The 21,158-nt window shown below is 48.7% G+C and overlaps 1 protein-coding gene across 1 annotated transcript in view; it reads left to right on the top strand.

The window, feature by feature from the left end:
* The window catches only part of LGR6 (leucine rich repeat containing G protein-coupled receptor 6), a 155,373-nt gene that overhangs the window by 82,541 nt on the left and 51,674 nt on the right, over positions 1-21,158 (top strand). The window contains exon 5 of the mRNA XM_053963709.1: positions 20,396-20,611. Within this exon, the coding sequence (XP_053819684.1) occupies positions 20,396-20,611 (216 nt within the window). The remainder of the gene's footprint in view (positions 1-20,395; positions 20,612-21,158) is intronic.

Genomic DNA, 21,158 nt, shown 5'->3' with positions numbered 1-21,158 from the left:
ATTATTTTTGAATCCTGTCCCAGAGCCAGACTGGGCACAGGAGGGACTGCGACTGTGATCTCCCACTCCTCCCTCTGCCTTGAAAAAAAAAAAACAAACAAACTGTTAGGCCTGACAAGACCTGAGTTCAGGATGGGAAAGGCACCATCACCTTCTGGCCTGCAGAACTGCTCCATCCAATGCTCCCAACTGCCCCAGCCAGGCCCACAGCATATTCACCAGCCACCAGCACAGTGGGAGCAAGTAAGTTCAAAGGAAAACTCCTGCTGGGAAAATAAATTTTACATGGGATGGAGTCTAAAGTGCCCCTCCATCCAAGTGAGCCTCAATACACGTTCTCATGGTCACAGAGTGCCCAGGGCTTCTTTAGAATCAGAACACAGAATCATGGAATCATTACTGTTGGAAAAGACCTCCAAGATCATTGAGTCCAAGTTGTGCCCAATCCCCACCTTGTCACCAGCCCAGAGCTTGAGTGCCACATCCAGACATTCCTTGGACACCTCCAGGGATGGGGACTCCACCACCTCTCTGGGAAGTCACTTCCAGTGCCTAAAAACCCTCTCAGTGAAGAAACTCTTCCTGATGTCCAACCTGAACTTCCTCCAGCACAGCCTGAAGCCATTTCCTCTTGTCCTGTCAGATTTACAGAGATGACTGATTAACACCCTTTTGGGGAGGCCCATTTGAGAACTGGCAGAGCATATAAAACCATAGAGATGTGTATTGTGAACAGCACAGTCCCCTGTAGCAGATCTGTTGGGACCTTAAAGCTTATCTCATTCCAGCCCCCTGCCATGGGCACTTTCCACGAGGCCACATTGCTCCAGGCCCTTTGCCAACCTGGCCTTGAACAATTCCAGGGAGAGGGCAGCCACAGCTTCTCTGGGCAGCCTGTGCCAGGAGGATGAAGAGCACCAGGAGAAGATTTCTGTAACAAAAAGCAAGCAGCAGAACATGAGTAACTTGTGTAGGTCTCACATCAGTGAACCCAGCTCACCCATCCCGTTCTGTCTGTGCTTACAAGAGTTCAGGGTGAAGCCACAGGAGATCAGTCACATCCCCAGCTGTCACTGCTGCATGTGTGCCCCTGAGGCTGGCCCAACTCTTCAACCAGCTGGGGGGCATTCTCTTCTGAAAGCAAAAGTTTCAGTTCCATGCAATGGAGAACTCTTCCCTGTCTGGGGTGGTTAAAGGAGGGGCCAAAAGTGCTTCTCAGAAGGATCCTGAGCACAGATCACCCCCAGGCTGCAGTGAAACCTGCCCTCAGCACGGAGAGGGCAGGAGGGAGCTGTTCTCCAGGATGGGTATTCCACAGGATGGTTATTCTCCAGGGGAACAGGCACAAGCCAGCTCTGCCTCGCAGTAGGACCACACCAAACTGTTCTTCTGCCTCGAGCCTGACTTCTCTAAAGTGTGGAGGGCATGTGCAGACAAAGATGATGATTTGCACTTTCATATAATCACAGAATCCTGAAGGTTGGAGGAGACCCTCAAGGTCACCTAATCCAACCATCAACCCAGCGCCACCACATTGACCCCTACACCACATCCCTGAGTGCCACATCCAGACACCTCTTGAACACCTCCAGGGACAATGACTCCACCACCTTCCTGGGCAACTTATCCCAATGTCAGGCCACTTTTTCAATGAAAAAATAATTTCTAATGTCTAATCTGAATCTCTCCTGGAGGAGCTTAGGGCCATTTCCTCTTGTCCTACCACCTGAGAGATGGAAAAGAGCCTGACCCCACCTCACTATAACCTCCTTTCAGGCAGCTGTAGAGAGCAGCTGTCTCCTCTTCCCACAGAAGCTGCACAGCAGAGACCCTTGGGGTGGGTGAAGTCCCAAGAACCACTTCTGGTGACACAGCCCAGCGTGGCTGCAAGGCACAGCCCTGCTCGGGGTGGATGGGAACACTTCTGAGCACACACAGTGTGTTACAAGGTGCTGCCACTGCTGTGCCTCACAGTGGGGCAAGCATGACCCGGAGAGCGTCCTGGGTCTCACCCTGTGCTGCTCCCCAGTGGGAGCAGCCAGTGCTTGCAGAGTCCTTCTAGCTCATGTTCAGAGATGCTCTCCACCCATCAGGAGTGGCACAGCATGGACAGCACTGTGTCTGAAGGGGAATACAGGGCTGAGATCATCTGCTTGGTTTCTACTGCCGTGGCTTCTCCAAATGTGGCTACTCACCTCAGACCAAGAGACTCCATGCAGGGCTGCACTAGAGTGATTTTTTCCCCCCTTTTTTTCAAATATCTGAGTCATTTTCCATGAGTTTATGAGACTCCTGTGTATCTATTGCCAAACAAATTGCCAGCCTGGAACAGCTATAGGTCACCCACAGCACGAATTACAAGTCAGGCCCTCTGAGTCCCAGTGTATTTGTGCTGCTCAGAGACTCCTTTTTTCCATTCAGAAGGGGAAGTGGCTTTATGGCACATCATGACAGTCCATGAGTTACCAGACTTGTGCAGCACTTGGTGAAATATTAACTCTCTGTTTGCATGTTGGCTACACATCCTAAGCAAGCAGGACAGCTGGGAAAGGGATGAAAATGGGAGCCAACAGGAGTGGGATGGAAGCAGTACCAGACAGAAAGGGATTGTGTGTTGGTTATTTTCTTGCTCTTTCAGGTGTTTACATTTGGTGTCTATGTTTGTCATTCTGGGATTCAGGCAGGATTTGAAGGGAAAATGTGTATCCCTTAGGGACAAACTGACCCAGCAGAGGAAAGGCAGAGTTCTCAATGACCAAGTCTTTTCTCAGGATTACAACAGAAGCAGCAAAACTAAGTGGAGACTGAGAACAATTGTTTTCAGCTAAGTTCTAGCAGAAAAACTTGCCAATCAGTTCAAGAGACAAGGTGACAAGACAAATGGGACAGAAAGGGATGTTCTAGCCACTGTGGGACAGAGAGAGGCTGGCATTCACTGCCTGCACAGCACTAAGTTAGATTTGAAATGTAGCAAAAAACTGTGTCAATGAACTCCAGTTGTCTCCAAATGTGGCAGCTGTCTTGGCTTCTGGGCATTTAGAGAGGATGAGACAGGACACCTCACCCAAGCTTTGGTGGCACTTGGAATTGAACTGCAGGGTCCCTTTGTGGCACTGCTGCAGTCCAAGCCTGGCTCCCAGGCAGGAGGAGTATCCAGACCTGTCCTGAAGCCGCTCTGCTTGCTGGGCAGTGCAGGCAGCTCCTGCAGGCTCTGCAGGGTGCATGCCCTGAGATAAGGAACCAGCTGGAAGTCTGCAGGGAGTCTGGGAGCCCCTGACAGCAGGAGATCAGCTTTAGGTAAGTGCTCGAGGAGAGGGAGGCCAGGCAGGAAGAAACTTCAATAAATGCTGTCACTCAGAGGGCAGAAGGAAAGCCATTCCTCATTTTTATCAGGTGCTGATGCATGTTGGAGTAGGAGTGCCCTGTCCAGAATGATCAGAGCATGAACTCTCTGCTCCAGAGTGCCTTGACCCCAGGAAAGCCTGGGGCCCTCTTGCATTGCACACACACCCCCCGAGCCTTTCACCTCTGCCTTTGTGGCAGTTGGAACACAGGGCTCCAGCTTGCCCTCTGTACCAAGAGCAGGAGCTCTCTGTACCTGGGTCCTGCTCACATCTGTCTCTAAAAGACCAGATAAAAAAGGAGAAACACAGATATCACAAAGACCACACTTACTCTGCTCTGCTTCTGTGGGCCTCCCCCTCTTCTTGCCTTCTGATGAAGACCTGTCTGCAGGTAAGGAGCTTTCTCAAAGCTGCCAACCCATGGACTTCAGGTGTGCAGAATTTTTCATGGCAGGTGTGGTGTCCCCCACAAAAGACAAGCTGCGGAACCAGCACTGGCAGAACACTAACTACTCTAGATGAGGCACACTGGCTCCCTGGGAGCACAAATTACTGAAGAACCTTCAGTGGACAGAGAGCAAGCCAGAAAAAAAAATGGTCAGGCAAGTTTCAGTGAGATGGGAGAGTCAAAGTGTTCCCCTTTGGATTCCTTCTCTTGGATATTCCCATTGCCCTCTGTGATCCCCCCATATCCTTCCTAAGCAAGGAAGATGCAGCTCTGAGTTCTGGCAGGTCACATTTCACACCCAGTAAGAGGGCTTCCTCCTGCACACTCTCACACAGGTGCTGTGAATACCAGGCAGCCAGGAGGAGGTTTCCATCCATCCAACATAACTCTGTGCCAAAAGGGCATTTGTAGGGCTAGGATGCCCTTTGTCCATCACGCCATGTGCTGACCAAAGCTTGGCTGCTCAGGCTGGACCACTGGGAATCACCCACCATTGGTCATCAGGTTTGCTGGAATGGTTTGTGTTTCACAAACGAGATGGGACCTTGACTGTTGTAGACTTAGGATTTATTATCTGTTTGTATCATACAAGCAAAAAGCAAGAGACACAGGAAAATAACAACATCTATGCAAACAGAGATCAGAGACAAGATGGTAGCTCATGCAAAGCTTTTTTCTACATATTCTTTGAATTAATAGCATAAAGGAAAATGTGTAAAGTCATTATACTTTAACTAATAAGAAAAGGACTTACGTGGGCTTAACATTAACAAAAGGATTTCTATGAACTTTAAACAATACACAATAATTAATTATTTAAGATGGAAATTTTTTCTATCTTTGTAAAGTATATATCTAGGACCTTTCACATCTTGAGCTACCAATAAGTTCTTGTTCTTTCTTGTTCTTTATGATAAATATAAATGTATTTACTTGGTTCTTAACTTCCTAGCTTTCTTATGAGAAGGTTTAGAAACTTCTTAGCTTTTCTCATCTTTATGTCTACTTTTTGGGGCTTTTCTGCACTTTCTAAAGTCTTTTACCTTTTTATATTCTTACAATTTCTTTCTCTTTTTCTACTTTAAATAAGCTATCTTTGACTTGGTACTTATTTACTACTTTGTGTTACATTGTTTCACTATTGTATATATTTTTTACCCTAGGAGAAAAATGTTATAAACTGTCTATATAAAGGTACTTTTTTTCACTTTAAGCTTTATCACTTAAAGTTAAAGCATTATCAATGCTGTGTAAAATCAGGTTTAGTATCTGTAGCAGCTCTCCTGAAAGGGTTTGGCTTTCCCCAGCCAGAGGTGTCCATGGGCCATTGTGCCCATGGATGTCAGCCAGCCTGAGGGGGCAAGTGTCAAATGCACCCAGAGAGCCCCATGCACATCAGACACCCCTGTGCTTACAAAACCCCTCACCAGCTCCTCCAAAGCTGCAGCCATGCCCAGACCAGACCCAGACCTGCCCTGCTCCCTGTCAGCTACAGGATGTGGAGACATCACTGTCTGCAGCCCCAGCTGTCAGGAAGGAGACCTTGGCAGCTTTCTCTAGATGAATACAAAGAGGAATTTGGATTTCAAAAGAAAAGTCCAAGCTCTGGAGACCGAGCCTTCTAACAAGTATGAGGGAGCTGCTTCCCAGCAGGGTTGATTTATCTGGGAAGCATGTTGGGAAGGCCGTGGGGAGGATTAGAAAGAACACGCACACCTGATGGCAATGCTCTGAGCCCTGCAAGGGCTGCCAAGGCCTTACATAATGCTCAGATCCAGTTGTGATCCCCTGGCAGAGTGTCTGGCTGCCGGTGGTTTGTAGGAGCAGTAACAACATACCATGTGCATTCTGGAAGAGTCGTGTGTCAGTCTAATTAACGACTTTGTGGTTTGTGAGCACTTACCTAAAGCAGATGGGCACTGTGTCTGTTCCTCTGCCAGGCAGAAAGAGTCCAAGGTATTTCAAAGTGAGCAGGTGCTATAAATTATAATTACCAAGCTTGTCGAGGTAGAGAAAGCAGAGAGAAAAGAAACCTGGTGGATTAAGAGATCAAGATAAACTCCTGGTTTTTCTTTTTCAAATGCCTATGGAAAGCTTTTTTGGGAGTTTCTTGCAGATCAGCATTTTGGGAAGGTGTTTAGCATGTGTCTGGCTATTCGGGGTGAGTGTTGTCTATATCAGCCTGGTGGGGGTAGGGAAGGATCTACTACCAGGCAGAAGAGTTAAAGCCTCAAGATCCTGCAGCATGAGACTGAGCTCCCCTTACCCCCTTTCCACACTGCATTTTGGGTTTTCTCTCGTGCCCCTGGCAAGATGCTCCATTCTGCTGGCAAACGCTTGGGTGCAAGCTTGGTTCATTCCCTAGCTCTGTATCCCACAAGGATTGGCTCTTGCTGTTGGGCATCCAGGAAAACAACCTGTGACTGTGTCTCCATCTTCTTCTGCCTCTTGGCAACTCCTCCTGTGTTCAGAAAAGTAACTGCTTCCCTCCCTGCCAGCATGTGCCAGTCCCCTACAGCCAGCCATGCTCTGCTACCTTGTGGCTAATGCACCCAGTGCAGAGGTAGCCACTGCCAGTACCAGTACGCAACAGCCCCATTCCCTATGATCCTGGCCTTGCTCTCATTTTATTTCCCCATTCTCCATCACAGTCTTTCATCCCTCTGGAATTTTTGCAGAATTCTCCTGCCACTGTGCCACAAACCTGCTGTTCCCAGCTGAAATCAGCCCCGGGCTCCCTGAGGAGCACTCTGGCCCCATCAGCACCATCCCCACCAAGGGCACGTTCTTGTTTGTGACCCTTGTGTGACAGCAGTGCTGTCCTCTGCTCATCTGGCCTTCACAAGCTGAGGGGATGCAATCTGGAGGAGAAACTGTGCCATAGATGTTGTTCTCAAAAATACTGAAATCATTTTCCTGTTTGCCAAAGCTGTAATTTCCCATTATATTCTGATTTCACTCCAGCTGTACTTGACCCATAATCAATAAGTGCTAAATCAGTCTGACATGTAACTCCCTGTACACAGGTTAATTGTACCTCTAACTAAAACAATCCACTTCCTCCATCCCATTGGTTTGCCACCATTTGGACTCCTGTGGAAATGCAATAAAGGCTGCTTCCTGCCCTGTCCCTTAAGGCAGGCTGATTATTTTCATACATATGGCCAAAGATTAAAATGCAAAAAATGACTTATAGCAATTTCAGAACATGTGTGGACTTTGATGTAGACAAAGGAGGAAGGCTCTTCCCACCAGATCAGATTCTCACAAGCATATAAATTCTTATGACAGAAGGAAGAAAAAAATTCCTTTGGAATCAACATGGCCTGAAGAACTCAGTCTGTTCATTCCTCATTTCACTTCTTTGATCTGTTTGAGATTTGACAGTTTGCTGTTCACAGCAATATTCTTCTCTATAAATCACACGTGATGCTGTGAGGTTTTGGGAAGGTGTTGTTTCCTTTGGTTGTTCAGAGGATAAAAGCTATAGACAAACTGCTACCTATAAAGTCAATACAGCATAGCAGTGACTTCCAGCCTGTTGGCATAGGAGCTGTCTTGTGGCAAGACCACCTCAGCTCTGATTTACTGGCTACAGAGTCTTTCTGGAGCACAAAAGGTCAGGGAAGAGCAGTGAGGCAGCTCTGATGGAGTGTATGAAGATGGACTGAAGCAAAGTCACTGCAAATGTTTCCCTGGTGATTGCTGCTGCTGAGCACACAGGTCCTTGGATTTCCCCTGTTATGGACACGTCTGCAGCAGAAAGCATTCCTGCAGCAGGAAAAGGAGCCCAGGACGGGTATCACAGTGTCAGCAGCATGCTGTCCTTCCACTTGCGAGGACACAGGCTGCTCAAAACCTTCCTGTCCCATCTCTGAAATCCCCTTTTCCCTGAGGCCCCTCTTCTCAGCAGCCAGCTCTGGAGAGCAGCACAGCTGAGTCAGTGGAGCTCTGTCCCACTCCTGTTTTCACAAGCCTGATCTCCATTTTGGCACTTCAGGCTTTAATAATATTCCTACAAAGGAGATGGTCTGGGAGGGTCCAAGGGCAGACATTTACCACATTCAAGTGAACACTGCAGGCAGATGTGCCACACATCTGGATGTACTGAAGTTAATTTTCAGGCACTGATGTAGCCATGGTGTGGTGAGTCTTTGCTGAAGTTTGGTTGCTGCTAGTATTCCTCGAAGCTGTATGGAAGCCGGAGCCTCTCTGGCTGCACTGCTGTGATCCTGCCTCCCAGATACAGCTTGTACAGCCTGGGAGTCACCTGAAAATGGCACAGTGGCCCCTGTGGTTTGTGCAGTTGAGCCAGTGCACAGACAGGGGAGAGATGATACAATTTTGTTTCGGGTGGGTTATGTCCCTGGAAGGGACTGATGTCTCCTGAGACCACTTCTTATAAATTGGTTCATCAATGATAAAGCAAATTCAGAGGAATTACTGCTTTTTGGCTCAGACTTTGAACAGATAACATTTTTCTGGTTCTGTGTACCTTGGGCTGTCCTCCAACCTGCCATGCCCTAGCTCTTCCCTCCACCCAGTCCGAGCTGCCACTGGAGATCCATGTTTGTCACCAGGACTGGCAACAATAGCTTAGCAAGATCAGACCAGGTTTGAGGAGAAAAAGGTACATTAGAATACAAATGCAGTTCAATATTCTGAGTTCAGACTTGTTCCTCTGTTTATATGGGCCTGATCCAAATCCCAGGTCTGGGTTCAAGAGTACCCCTGACTGGGAAACAAAGTGCATGGCTGGACCTTATTTCCTATTCCAGCAGCTTTCTTTGCCATTCAGCTCATCTCCCCATGCTGTTTAGAGTGTGCTCCCCAGTACCTCTGAAAACCATTTCTACTGCAATGATAAGCAGCAATGTATTTTCAAAAGCCAAAGTTGGTAAATCCACTTGGCAGAACACACACTGCTCTCTTTTGTTGGGGCAAAACCTGTCTCTTGGTCACTGTGCTCTTGCCAGGACCCAAGAAGCAGCTTCCCTGCAGCCCACAGGTGACAGCAGGGGGATCAGCCATGGTGGTGTTTGGCACAGCCACAAAGAAGCCTGGGCCAGGTTGTAGCTGGGATGTTGAGTGCCTGGGACCAGGGGACTGGTGTCCTTGTGCCTCTGCTGTGACTGGGGTGCTGGATCCTTCCCTCATGGTCCCATGGAGGATCCTAAAATACTGCCAAGAAGGAGATCAAATTCTTCTGAGTCACCACCATGGCCTCACTACACAACCTTCCCTCACTTTGGATAAGTTTCTGCTGTGCCCACGTCTCCCTCAGGCAAACCAGGTGGATTTGTCTCCCCTGACCGTGGCTGTCTAGATATTACCTCACCCCAGGAGCAGTGGAAAATGATCAGCATCTGCAGAGGGTGAATCATCTCTGTTATCTCAGAGCCCTCTCTGGGGGATGAATCACTCTCTGGAGGAACCTGGTTTTCTCTTCTGGCTATAGAAAGACCCTCTAACTGGTTTCAAATTCTGTGTGAACAAGGCTGGACGAAACGTGGTTTTCCTACACTTGGAAGGCAAAAGAAAAATGTCCCTGTCCCCACGCTTCATTTTTATCCAGCAAAATCAGCCCCCCAAGCTGACACACCCCATCAGAGCAGGGGTACCAAAGCAGAGCTGAGCATCACTGCTCCCCACAGCCCCTGCATGTGACCCAGCACACATTTGTGTAGCCCTCAGGGAAATCTATCAGGGGAGATGATCTTGCCGAAAAATACAAATGCAAGGAGCAGCTTACCCTCTAATCAAGGAGAAATTTATCTGCACTCCAGAGCTGGAGGTATTTGAATTTGCAACTGCTGTTCCCAGAGCAAGTCAGAAAGGAGGCCTGGCTGGTGGTACATCACAGACATGGATTTTTTTCCTGTCAGTAGGAGGAACTCAGCTGGTCAGATTAGAGTCTTTTCTGCTTAGCAGTAAAAAACCATGAAATGGAATGTGGTTCTCCCAGTACAATGGTCTCAATGGCATTTTTAAGAGGATGATTTAATGACCACACACAAGCTGTTGAATGTATCATCCTCAAGGAGCAGTTCACTTTAGTAGTGTCACAACAAATCCTTGCTGCATTTGTTTTTCATTCATTACTTGCTGTTTTTCAGCAATGAGTTGCTGTGAAGTTTATGTAAAGGCAATGTCCATGTATCTCATTCTTGTAAGTGTCAATGCTGTGAAGGATCCCAGGACTCCTCTCCCAGCAAGACAAGAGTGTTGTGTGGTTTACCAGGCTCACAGCTATAAGTTTAGCAAACTTCAGTCAAGAATTGGAAAATAATACAGAAAAAAAGCTGTCTGCATTAATTGCTATCTCCTCCAAGCATGGTGTATGTAGATACAAGACAGAGAAACTGCCCCAGCTGCCCCAGCTGCCCCAGCTGCCTCATCTGTGCTCATGATGTGTAAAAAGCAGCAGCTTCCTTTCTTTTGAAATCCTTCCCTGGACTGTGCAGAGAGTAGGTCATTCTGGTCCCAATGACCTTGACTTGGGCCAGCACGTCCATGATGTCAACTTTTCTCTTGAGATTTCACTTTCTAATTTCCCCATTCACTGAGCTGGTGGTTGGCAGCACTTGGAAGGGGGTGATGGTGAGGGACTCCTTTGCCACACCCCAGCAGCTCCAGAAGTCCCACTTGTGCTGCCACTGAAGAGGTCCCAGCACAGGGGGTTTGGAGCTGTGCTTGTCCAGCAGCTTGGCGTGGCCATACCTGCCTGGCTGTGCCCAGCAGGTCCTGTAGTCACCTCCAAACTTCTCTGCGGCGACTGTGGCAATGCAGCAGGGCCACTGGTGGTCACATATTGACGGGGCTCACCCCCAGATTGGGGTGACCCCGGCAGGTGGTAAAGTCTCTCCTCCAACCTGGGTCTTCAAAGAAAGACTCAGTAGTCTTCAGTTGTCCAGTCTCAAGGTAGTTTATTGTATGTTATCTAAAAGATTTTCTTCCTGAACTGCTGCAGTTCCTTCAGCAGATCAGGCAAAGGCACACACACACACACACACACTGACACTGTCTCTGACACCCTCTCTGTCTCTGACTGCCCAGGGGGCTGGTGCCATCTTTTATATCACACATTATGTGTTAAATGTTTATAGTTTTTCCCCAATGCCTATTACCTATATTGAATGGTGACTTTCTACTCTAAACCAATCTGTGAGTGCCAACATCACCAAGAACATGGGGAATAGGAAGGAGAAAGAAGGAGGACAGGGCACGCCCAAATCCCTCCATCTTAGAACCTCTGACCCCCATGTACAAAACTCAGACCTCTCTGTACAAGGCCTAAAACTCCCCTGTACATCACTCAAAAAAATCCTTCCTTTCACTTTGTGACTACTTCTATTATAACATCTAAACTTTTGTGATTTCTTGTTCTTCCTGCAAGGTTGGTAAATTGTTCCATGGATCAGATTCAAAGCCACAGGAGTTTCTGGCTGCATGCCAGGGTCTCAAATGCTTCTGACCTGGGCCCGGAACACCCAAGAGTGTCTGAGGGACACTTTGGGTTCTGACAACATATCTCCCCAGATTGTTTCCCCCTTTCTCTGCCCACACTGCAGTGACTGCAGAACCCACCTTTCAATAAGCAGAGATCCCTCAGAAGAGACTCTGACAAACACTGAAACTTGACTCCAGCTTCATCCCCTTCTCAAACAGACTGTCACTTCCCATCTCAGGCTCTTAGAGCTTTCAGGAAGAGGCAAGTGCTGCCTTGGCTGCCCTCAGTGTGTGTCCTGGGCACATTCTGAGCACTGAAGAAATAATAATCACAGCTCACATCCACACTCCTGCCTGATAAAGTCATAAAGTAAGTTCCAATGTGTTTCCATGAACCTTTGTCATGGCATAACCCATGTAACGTCATGAACCTGAACTCATTCACCCACATGAGCTCCCAGGCCATGCTGTGTGTCCCTGGTGATGGCTCAATAGAAATGAGAGACAACTGTTGTTCCACACAATGGACACGTCAGTGCCAAAGGAAGGTGTTCAAGCATTGGTGTGTAAGCTCACATGTGTGTAAGGAGTTGTGGTTCATCAACTCCTGTTGAACCACAGAGGAGCTTCAGGCAAACTGGAGATAGGGAGATGAGCAAGGAATGGACATATTTAAACTGGCAACATCTATCATAGAATCATGGAATCCTGGAATGTTTTTTTATAAAGAAACCTTAAGACTCAACTTGTTCAAACCCCTGCCATGTCAGGGACACCTTCCACTAGCCCAGGCTGCTTCAAGTCCTGTCCAGCATGGCCTTGGACACTTCCAGGGATCCAGGGGCAGCCACAGCTGCTCTGGGCAACCTGAGCCAGGGCCTCCCCACCCTCACAGCCAAGAATTCTTTCCCAATATCTGATCTAACCCTGCCCTCTGGCAGTGGGAAGCCATTCCCCCTTGTCCTGTCATGCCATGCCTTGTCCCCAGTCCCTCTCCAGCTCTCCTGGAGCCCCTTTAGGCCCTGGAAGGGCTCTGAGCTCTCCTTGGAGCCTTCTCTTCTCCAGGTGAACACCCCCCAGCTCTTCTGGCCTGGCTCCAGAGCAGAAGGGCTCCAGCCCTTGGAGCATCTCCATGGGCTTCTCCGGACCCACACGAACAGACCCGTGTGTTTCTTTGCTGAGGGCCCCAGAGCTGGACCCAGCACTCCAGCGTGCCTAGATCTGTTCAGAGCCCCTCTCCCCAGAGCACAGCATGTCCTGTTCCTTCTGTCCCAAGGGCTGCTCTCCCTTCTCTTTTCCAGCTGCCTTATGCTTGACAAACACCATGGCTCCCAGCAAATATGCAGGCCTTGCTGATGGTGAGCTTTGAGCCACTCTGCTCAGCCTCCAGCTGCTCCCTGTGCCTTCTCCATTTCCCTGTGCCTGGCACCATGGCCAAGGGGGCAATGCCAGGGCCCAGGGAGAGGCTGGTCCGGGAGCTGGCACAGCTGCCCAGCTTTCAGCAGTTTCTGTAGCTGCACAGAGATTTTGGCAATCCTTCTTGCACCGTTCTGACCTGAGGGGTTTTGGAGGTGTTTGCAACTGGGGATAACAAAGCCCTCTTGTCTACACCAAAGACACTTTGTGTGGAGTCTAGGTATTGCTCTGATTTCATTTCCTGAGCATCCCTCGTGGAGAGCTTCCCACAGAAACCTGCCCCATTGAGTCAGGAGGGAAGACTCATTGCAGTCCAAACAGAGCCCTGCTAACTTTCTCACCGGGTCCTGTTCCACAGCCAACTGCAAACATGTTTGTGTCTTGAACCTCCATTCACTGCCTGGGACGGTTTTCACAAGTTTCCAGCTGGAAATGGAGCCAGGCACCACTTGTGAGTCTTGCTTGAGGGCTGTGAGCCTTTCTGTGGCACGGCAGAGATCCCAGGTGTAGGAGCTGGCCTACAAGGCAGTAATGTGTCATTCACAAAATCATAGAACGCTTTGGGTTGAAAGTGACCTTTAAAGGTCATCTAGTCCAGTCCCCTGCAATGAGCAGCGACAGCTTCGACTACACCTGGCTGCTCCGAGCCCCATCCAACCCTGAGTGTTTCCAGGGAAGGGACACTTCTCTGAGCAGTCTGTGTTAGTGTTTCACCATCTTACCGTAAAAAATTTCTTCTTTATATCTAGTCTGAATCTCCCCTCTTTTAGTTTAAAACCATCACCCCTTGTCCTATTCCTACAGACCTTACTAAAATGTCTGTCCCCATCTTGATTATAGGCTCCCTTTAGGTGCAAGAAGGAGCTCTGAGGTTTCCTCAGAGCCTTCTCTTCTCCAGGCTGAGCAGCCCCAGCTCTCTCAGCCTTGTTTCCAGAACAGGAGGGCTCCAGCCCTCAGCATGGCCTCCTCTGGGACCACTCCCACAGCTCCATTTCCCCACTGAATCTACAATTCATTATGGCAGCAAAGACATAACAGGCAGGCAGAAATTTAACCCAGTTCTCCCCTTTCCAGGTGAGTACTGCAGTCCCTGGCTGCCTTTGTCCTATCCCAGCTGGTATCAGTTGGTAGAAGAACCCTGTTCCTCCCCTGGGCTCTTTGGGCAGGCTCAGGGACCCAGAGCCTCCTGCCTCTGCGTGTCAGGCTGCAGAGAAGTGCTGGGCAAGGCACAAAGAGCAGCACGTGTGGAGCTGGCTTGCAGGGCAGCGTGGCACTGGGGGACAGAGTGGCCTCGAGCCGGGTGAGCCCGGAGCCGTCCTCCCTCGCCGTGCCCTCGGCTCCTTGCACAGCAGCTCCCCGGGAGCTCACCAGCCAGGTACTGACTCAGTCTGGGAGCTTTGCCTGAGAAAGAAGCTGAGGTGTTGGCCCCAGTCATTAGTAAGTTATCGGAGAAGTTGAGCTGCAATGACATCATCTCCTTCTTATGTTACTACAAGGAACTTAGATCCTGTTATAGGAGAGGAGGTAACTCAATCGAGCCTTTCAAGATAAACTCAGACAGGAAGAGAGACACGATTGCCTGAAGGCACCAATTAGACATTTCTGGTGAGCTCAGCTCTGTTCAGCTGACACACGTGTGCACTGGGGCCAGGGAGACAGGAGCTCCTCTCTGGTGTCCCAGGGGTGGGGTGCGAGGGGTGGGCAACCAGCACTTCCTCTCCGTGCTGCTGGCTCAGCCCTCACACCTTCACTGGCCACAGCTCTCCCTCCAGAATGTCCTTTCTTTGTGTCCTGTGTTCTGCTGTGGACAAGGACCCACAGAGGAGCTCCCTGGTGTGGAGAGAGCACAGCCCAGCCCTGCACCACTCAGTGCTGCATACGACCTTCAGTGGCAAGTGTCCTGCAGCTTTATCAAGGGAGATAATAGCCCAATGTGTTGTAAAAAATACTGGGAGGACGGGCTGCAGTTTGAGGTCCCAGTGCCCTGTGGTGACTGGGCTGTGGGGAACAGCCCAGTCTATGCTGCAGGCCAGTTCCTGCACGTGAGTGGCCTAAGGCATGCAGACAGACAGCTCTTACTGGCTCTGATGTGTGTGAGGAAGGAAAAAACAGCAGCAAAATTTGGGATATGTCCTGACAGCATGGTATTGAACATTTCTGTTGGTTTCCAGGCTGCAGCTCCCCCTGTAAATGCTTCACAGCCAGAAGGAAATGGTAAGATATGGGTAAATTTGTTTCTGCCAGTCATAGGCTGAGGCATTTGCACCACATCTGTTAGGGAACAGAGAGATTGCTTCTGGTTATCCCCTGGTTATTCTGGTTATTCTGCCAGTTATGTTACCAACAGCTCAGAAACACACTTGTACATCCTCTGAAACACTCTGGAAGCATCTCTTGGGAAAAGACAGTTCTTAGAAACTGCTGGGTCTGTGGCACAGAAAATGCAAGATCTTGGATCAGCTCAGGATTAACACAAACCTCACAACTCACTCACTGCACTGAAGACTGCACAGACCCCACCCCTGACCAGACCTCCTCAGTGGCTGCACTGGTGGCATTGGCTTGTCTTCTGCTCTTTGGAAAGGAGGAATCTCCCACTCTTGACCTTTTTTCCTTAGAAAAGGACTTCTCTATTTGCCTGGTTCCTTCTAGAAGTGTTGCTGATCCCACCATCCTCTCTGGACTGCTCCTGACAAGAAGGCAATTGATTTCTCCACAAGCATTTATCAAACACAGACAACCTTCAAATCAATGAAGGGGCTCTTCCAAGGTGTGTTAGGCCTTTAGCCCTGGAACTCAATATGAAGCCGACCTGAAAATGTCCTGTCCAAGGAAACACTTCCTTTTCCCATCCCACACGGTTCCTCTGCCTCCCCAGAGCTGTCACTCCACAGCAGCAGCAAAGCAAGCAACTGGCAAGCTGAGGCACGCTCACATTTGGTGCTGACCTGGTCCTCTCACCCTGGCTCTGCACAGATGTGAACATCTGCTCAGGGAAAAAGATGCCTCAGAGCGGTGGACTTTGGATGTCCTTCCACGCAGCTCTCTCCCTCACTACCCCTGTAGTCCCCAGGACTGAGGTGACTGCAGGCACTTTTAGGACTTGAGTCAGTGTCATGTTGAAGTGATACAGCAGCCTGTAACTCTCAGCAGCAGCTGCAGCTCTAAAGCCAGAAACTGAGACTTTCAGCAGCTGCTGGTTTTCATAAGCTGTTGTTCTTGAATGTCCCACTTAAGATCACCTCCTTCTGCATGCAACAGACAGGCCAGTGCTCTGCAGAGCCTTGCTTGAGCCCCTGAAGTCATTTGGAAGTCTTGGCCATGCTGACATCTGGAGTCACTGTGTGTGATCCTCTCTCCAGACCCATAGCACTGCTTGACAGCAGGCGTGGGACGAGTCCCTCTCCTGAGCCATGCAGCAGCTCTGCCAGAGGCATCTTCCTCTGCGAGCAAGCAAAGAGTTAAAGCTTGCAAGGAAAACCAACTGAGTGATCTGGTGAAACAAAGATTAAAACATCTCCATGGAAGGTGAGGAGCCAGCCCTGGCCTGTGCTGTCTCATTTACCCACTAATCAGCCCAATTACCTCAGGTATAAATCATAACACAAAACACTTACGGAGCCAGAGTCACACACTGAAGAAAGGAGAGAACTCTTGGGTTGGTTTTTGTTTAGTATAATTGATATAATTACTAACAACTCTGTGCCAAGAACTTCAGCTTTTCTGCTTCCAGAAGAGAGTAGAGAGCTGTCTGAAAGCCATAGCAATTAGCAATCCCCACATGCACAGCTTTTATTAGAAAGAATGCACATCTATTCCAGAAAGAGCAAGCAGCTCCCTGAGGAGCAATTAACCATCCCTTGGTGCCAGGAATGCAGCTGTCACTGAGCCCATGTCCCCTCATCAGTGCTGCAAAGGCACATAAGGAGTCCTGCCCATCATGCTGCACGTGAAATGCCTTCACCTGGGCACTTCCTTGTTCCTAATTGTAACTTACCTGGCTCCAGATAGGTGCATCTTGCTGTGCTGTGGTCCAAGCAGGCTGCTGATTCTGACACTTCTCAGGTGCAGCTCATGGTACCAGCAGGAAGTCTCCCTTTTGCTCCACTGAGGAATCTGTGTGAGCTCTGATCTCCACACTCTGGAGCAGACTGACAGTAATCACATGGCTGGAGCTTCCCAGCACCCCAGAGAGTGTCTCATGGACAGCTGCCACACATCACACCTCACCAGGAGGTCACAGGCAGCCCTGCAGAGCTGAGGAGAAGCAGAGTTGGGGTTTTCTGAGTCCTGCAGAGGTGACCTCTCACTGGCAGCAAGGTATGGAGGTACAGAGCTGTGGACACACAAGGCTGCAGCATGTCCACAGGCAGAAGACATCCAGGAATGTTAACAAACTCCTTGGATGGATCCAAACTCCTTGGATGGAGTTTGGACCATCCAAACTCCTTGGATGGTCCTCCACAAAGGACCCGTGCTGCACTCCTCGTACCCACAGACACCCCTAAGGGAAAAAGGGCCTTTCCTGAGGGTTGCTGAACAGCCACAGAGCAAATCCAGCAGCATTCAGGGTTTCCCCAAGTCCTGGGGCACCATCCCACTGAAACCAAACCCCTTTGTGGGTCAGACTGAGGAGTTCATGAGCAAAGTGGGATGGAAAGTTGGACAGCCAGGGACTCCACCTCGCTCCCTTGTCCCTGCTCCTGTCTCTGTCCCTGCTCCTGTTCCTGTCCCTGCTCCTGTCCCTGCTCCTGTCCCAGCTCAGCCTGGTGCACCAGCCCCTGGCTCTGGTTCAGCATCTCCATTTCTGAAAGCTTAGTTTGGGTTTGAGAAATTGTAACTATTCTCGTGGGTATTTTCATCGTCTGTTCTTTAAGTAATTAAACTTGAAACCAAGCATTCACTTTAAAACAATTTTCAGTAAACTTATAGGGATTTGGATGAAAGAATATTTATGGGGAAAGTAAGCAATGCTGCTGCTTTTTTTTTTTTAACAGTTTATGATGCCAAAACCTAACAGAATTCTTATGCTGAGGAAGGAATGGAAAAAAAAAAAAAAAAAACAAATATTAACAGTTTGTGCAGAAGTTTTAATTTTGCTCAAAAAGTTCTTGTCTGTCCCAAAACATTTTGATGACATTTTCAAATAGAATCCTTAGCCTTACTCTGAGCTGCTGCAGGCTTTGCTTTTCTGATCTTTATTCTTTGGAGATGTTGTCTCAACAAGATGAATGATGTTACTCTCTGATTTGTTTGTAGTTGGGGGGGCAATAAGTAAATTGGGGCAGAACTTGCAATGCCCACTCTCTCAACAGGAAAAATCAAAATCCATTGTCTTTTGTTGGCCCTCTGAGCAAAGACACAAAACCTGTGGGAATGGAGCTTTAGGTGTGATGTGCTTTTGTGATCCTCTTAACTGAACAGAATCACAGAATCAATCACAGAATCAATCACAGAATCAATCACAGAATCAATCACAGAATCACAGAATGGTTTGGGTTGGAAGGGACCTCAAAGCCCATCCAGTTCCACCCCCTGACATGGGAAGGGACAACTTCCACTATCCCAGGTTGCTCCAAACCCTGTCCAGCCTGGCCTCAGACACTTTCAGAGATCCAGGGGCAGCCACAGCTGCTCTGGGCACCCTGTGCCAGGGCCTCCCCACCCCCTGAGGTTAAAACATTAATGTGGCAAAATGGCAGTAATGGAATAGGGGTTTAACCCACCCTGGGTTATCATCCCAGTCTAAGGTGATGCTGTAGCAGAGCTTGTGCTCTGCATTTAAAGGACATTTTCCTGAACTCTCAGGAAGGTTTGACTGCACTTCTTAACCAGGTACAAATCTCCAGATTTGTCCATCCAGGTCAGGCCAGCCAGGGCAGGAAATGCTTCTTTCTGTGATGTAGGGAAGGTCTGTTTCCCAGGATTATCTGAGAATTTCACCCAGGAAATACTGCCCACACCCCCTTGCATAAAGCAAGGCTTGCACCCAGCCTCTGCCCTGCTCCCACTCGTGATGGGGCCTTTGGTCTCCTCCTCCTGCAGTTCATTGCAGTGTTCTGTGAATTAAGAATTAAGAAATGTTGGTACTCTTTGAAGAAGGATCGTACCTGAGGGGGTAATATTGTCTGAGGGGTTGCTCTAGTGCTCAACTTTCATCAAAAATATTACTTTATATAGTCAAGAATACTAATTTCTTTACCACATTCCTTTCTGGAGGATCATTGATTTGAGGGCTGGGCCATGACAGCTCTGTTAACTTCCTTCTCTCATGCTTTGATAAGAGACAAAGTGCTTCCTCTTTGCAATTTGAATTCAAAGATCTCTGCCTTAGATAACTTGGAAAAATAAAATAAGCTCTGTTGGCTGTGGATGGAAATTAAAATTTTGTATAATTGGTTCCTGGTATTTCGTCCAAATCTGAAATATTTTCCTCTTATAATTTGGTTTCAAAATCTACAGATAACGCATTGTATCCTGCTTACCATCATTGCAATAAAAGGTCTTTAGGGAGATTATTCCCAAAACTAAGTTTTAAAGTTTTTTTTTTTATAATAACCTTAATATTTTTTGGCTTGTCATTCTATCTCAAAACAAAAACAAGTGTTCAAAATTAAAATTTCTCACCAAATTAAACCTCAAATTCAACCGCCTTAAGCTTTCCATGTTGATTAAAAGGCAGCAATTGTCAAATGGAGGGAATGACAGGCCCAAAGGCGTGATAGCAGAGCACAGGCTCAGTTCCTGCCCCGTGACACAGGGGAACAGGTACCCCTGGTGATGGGGATCACACATGGGACCCCGAGCAGGGCTGTAACACATTTCCCACTTCCACACAGATCCCTTCCTTCTGGAGTGGGGCTGTGGCTCCTGGTGTGGCTGTCCTGCACAGCCATGGGTGTGAGCCTGGGCTGGCATTGCTCCATGGCAAGCCCAGCCCCGGGAGATGCAGCTTTGATGCTCCGAGTTCAGGGGGTGGCTGCGAGCCACGCCTGGCCCAGGGGCCACCCAGAGGGACTCAGCCCCACCACGGTGCTCCAGAAGCTGCCATCAGCTGGCAGCACCAAATGGCCATCAAGGAGGGATGGTCCTTGTGATGCCTTGTGAAGGCTGACCTAGAACAGAGACTAGAAAGAGCTAAAGAATAAAGCAGGGATTTATTAGGAGGCCTCTATGGATCCACCTTGGGCAGCACAAGAGCCCAGCCAGGGCTGCACCCAAGATGAACCAAAATGGTCACAAAATGCACGACTGCTCACGGGGTCTCTCACCTTTATAAGTTTTGGTCCATTTGCATATTGGAGCTAATTGTCCAATTCCAGCTTTAGCCCACGAAGTCCCATCCTGATTGTTTTTCTCTCTTCAGCCCACGTTGTTTGTGCTCTTGGGCCTGAGATTTGGATCATTTGTCCTTGGTCCCCAGTTGGAGAAGGAATTGTTTTGCCTCCCTACTCTGTGAACAGATCTCACCATCCCCTCATGTGAAGCCCCGACCCACACACTAAAGCAGCACAGAATCTGAAACATAGAAAAGCCAAAACCTGAGGCATCACTCCGTGTTGGCAGACATCTCCCAGCACAGATGGGAGTGTCACCAACACCTTCTCATGTTAATCACTATTTACAGCCCAATCCAATCTCCCTGGCCATCAATCCATCCCGCCTCGGCATCGCTCCCTTTGCGCAACACCACGGGAAGGGCTTTCACTGATCCCCACCCTGTTTCTCTCCCACCCAGACGCCTGGATGCAAACCTCATCTCCGTGGTGCCCGACAGGAGCTTTGAGGGGCTGCTCTCCCTGCGTCACCTGTGGCTGGACGATAACGCCCTGACGGAGATCCCTGTGCGAGCCCTGAACCACCTGCCAGCGCTCCAAGCCATGACCCTGGCCCTCAACCAGATCTGGCACATCCCCGATTTCGCCTTCCAGAACCTCAGCAGCCTCGTGGTGCTGTAAGCCTCCTCCACTTCTTATTCCCTCGGCTGGGACAAGGTGCTGCTCTCCTCCTGCGGGAATCCCTGCTGCTCACTCCCCCTGGGGCGAGGGGTAGAGGTTTTGTTCCCCCTCATTTGACATGAAATGCTAAATTTGCCTCTTTTGATTTTTTGTCATATTTTCCCCACTTTTCAGTGAAGAGCTAGAAAGCTCCCTGATATAATTCAAGAAATGTTTTGTATTAAAAAAAAATCCAGTAACTGGAAACAAAAACCAGATTGTTTTCCTTGAAGACTCAAGCAACAAAAACCTTATAATTTCTTTTCCTCCCTCCAATCCCTGTGTTAAAACTACAGGAATTTCTAGCAACCTGGAAAAAAAATTAAATTGCAACAATCTGCAGTCAGGTCAAAAAGGTAATATTTTAATTTCTTGGAAAACATACCAATTCACTCCCTCTTTCCCCCCCATCCTCTTTTATTACCAAATACGATTTTAAACCAAATGTCTAACACCAACACCTTGTCCAAGCCTGTGCCTGGTTACTTGCATGTGTGGTACATC

Source organism: Vidua chalybeata, chromosome 24 (assembly GCF_026979565.1).
Source record: "Vidua chalybeata isolate OUT-0048 chromosome 24, bVidCha1 merged haplotype, whole genome shotgun sequence".
NCBI classification, from domain to species: Eukaryota; Metazoa; Chordata; class Aves; order Passeriformes; family Viduidae; genus Vidua; species Vidua chalybeata.
This window is presented reverse-complemented; position numbering and strand designations above follow the sequence as displayed.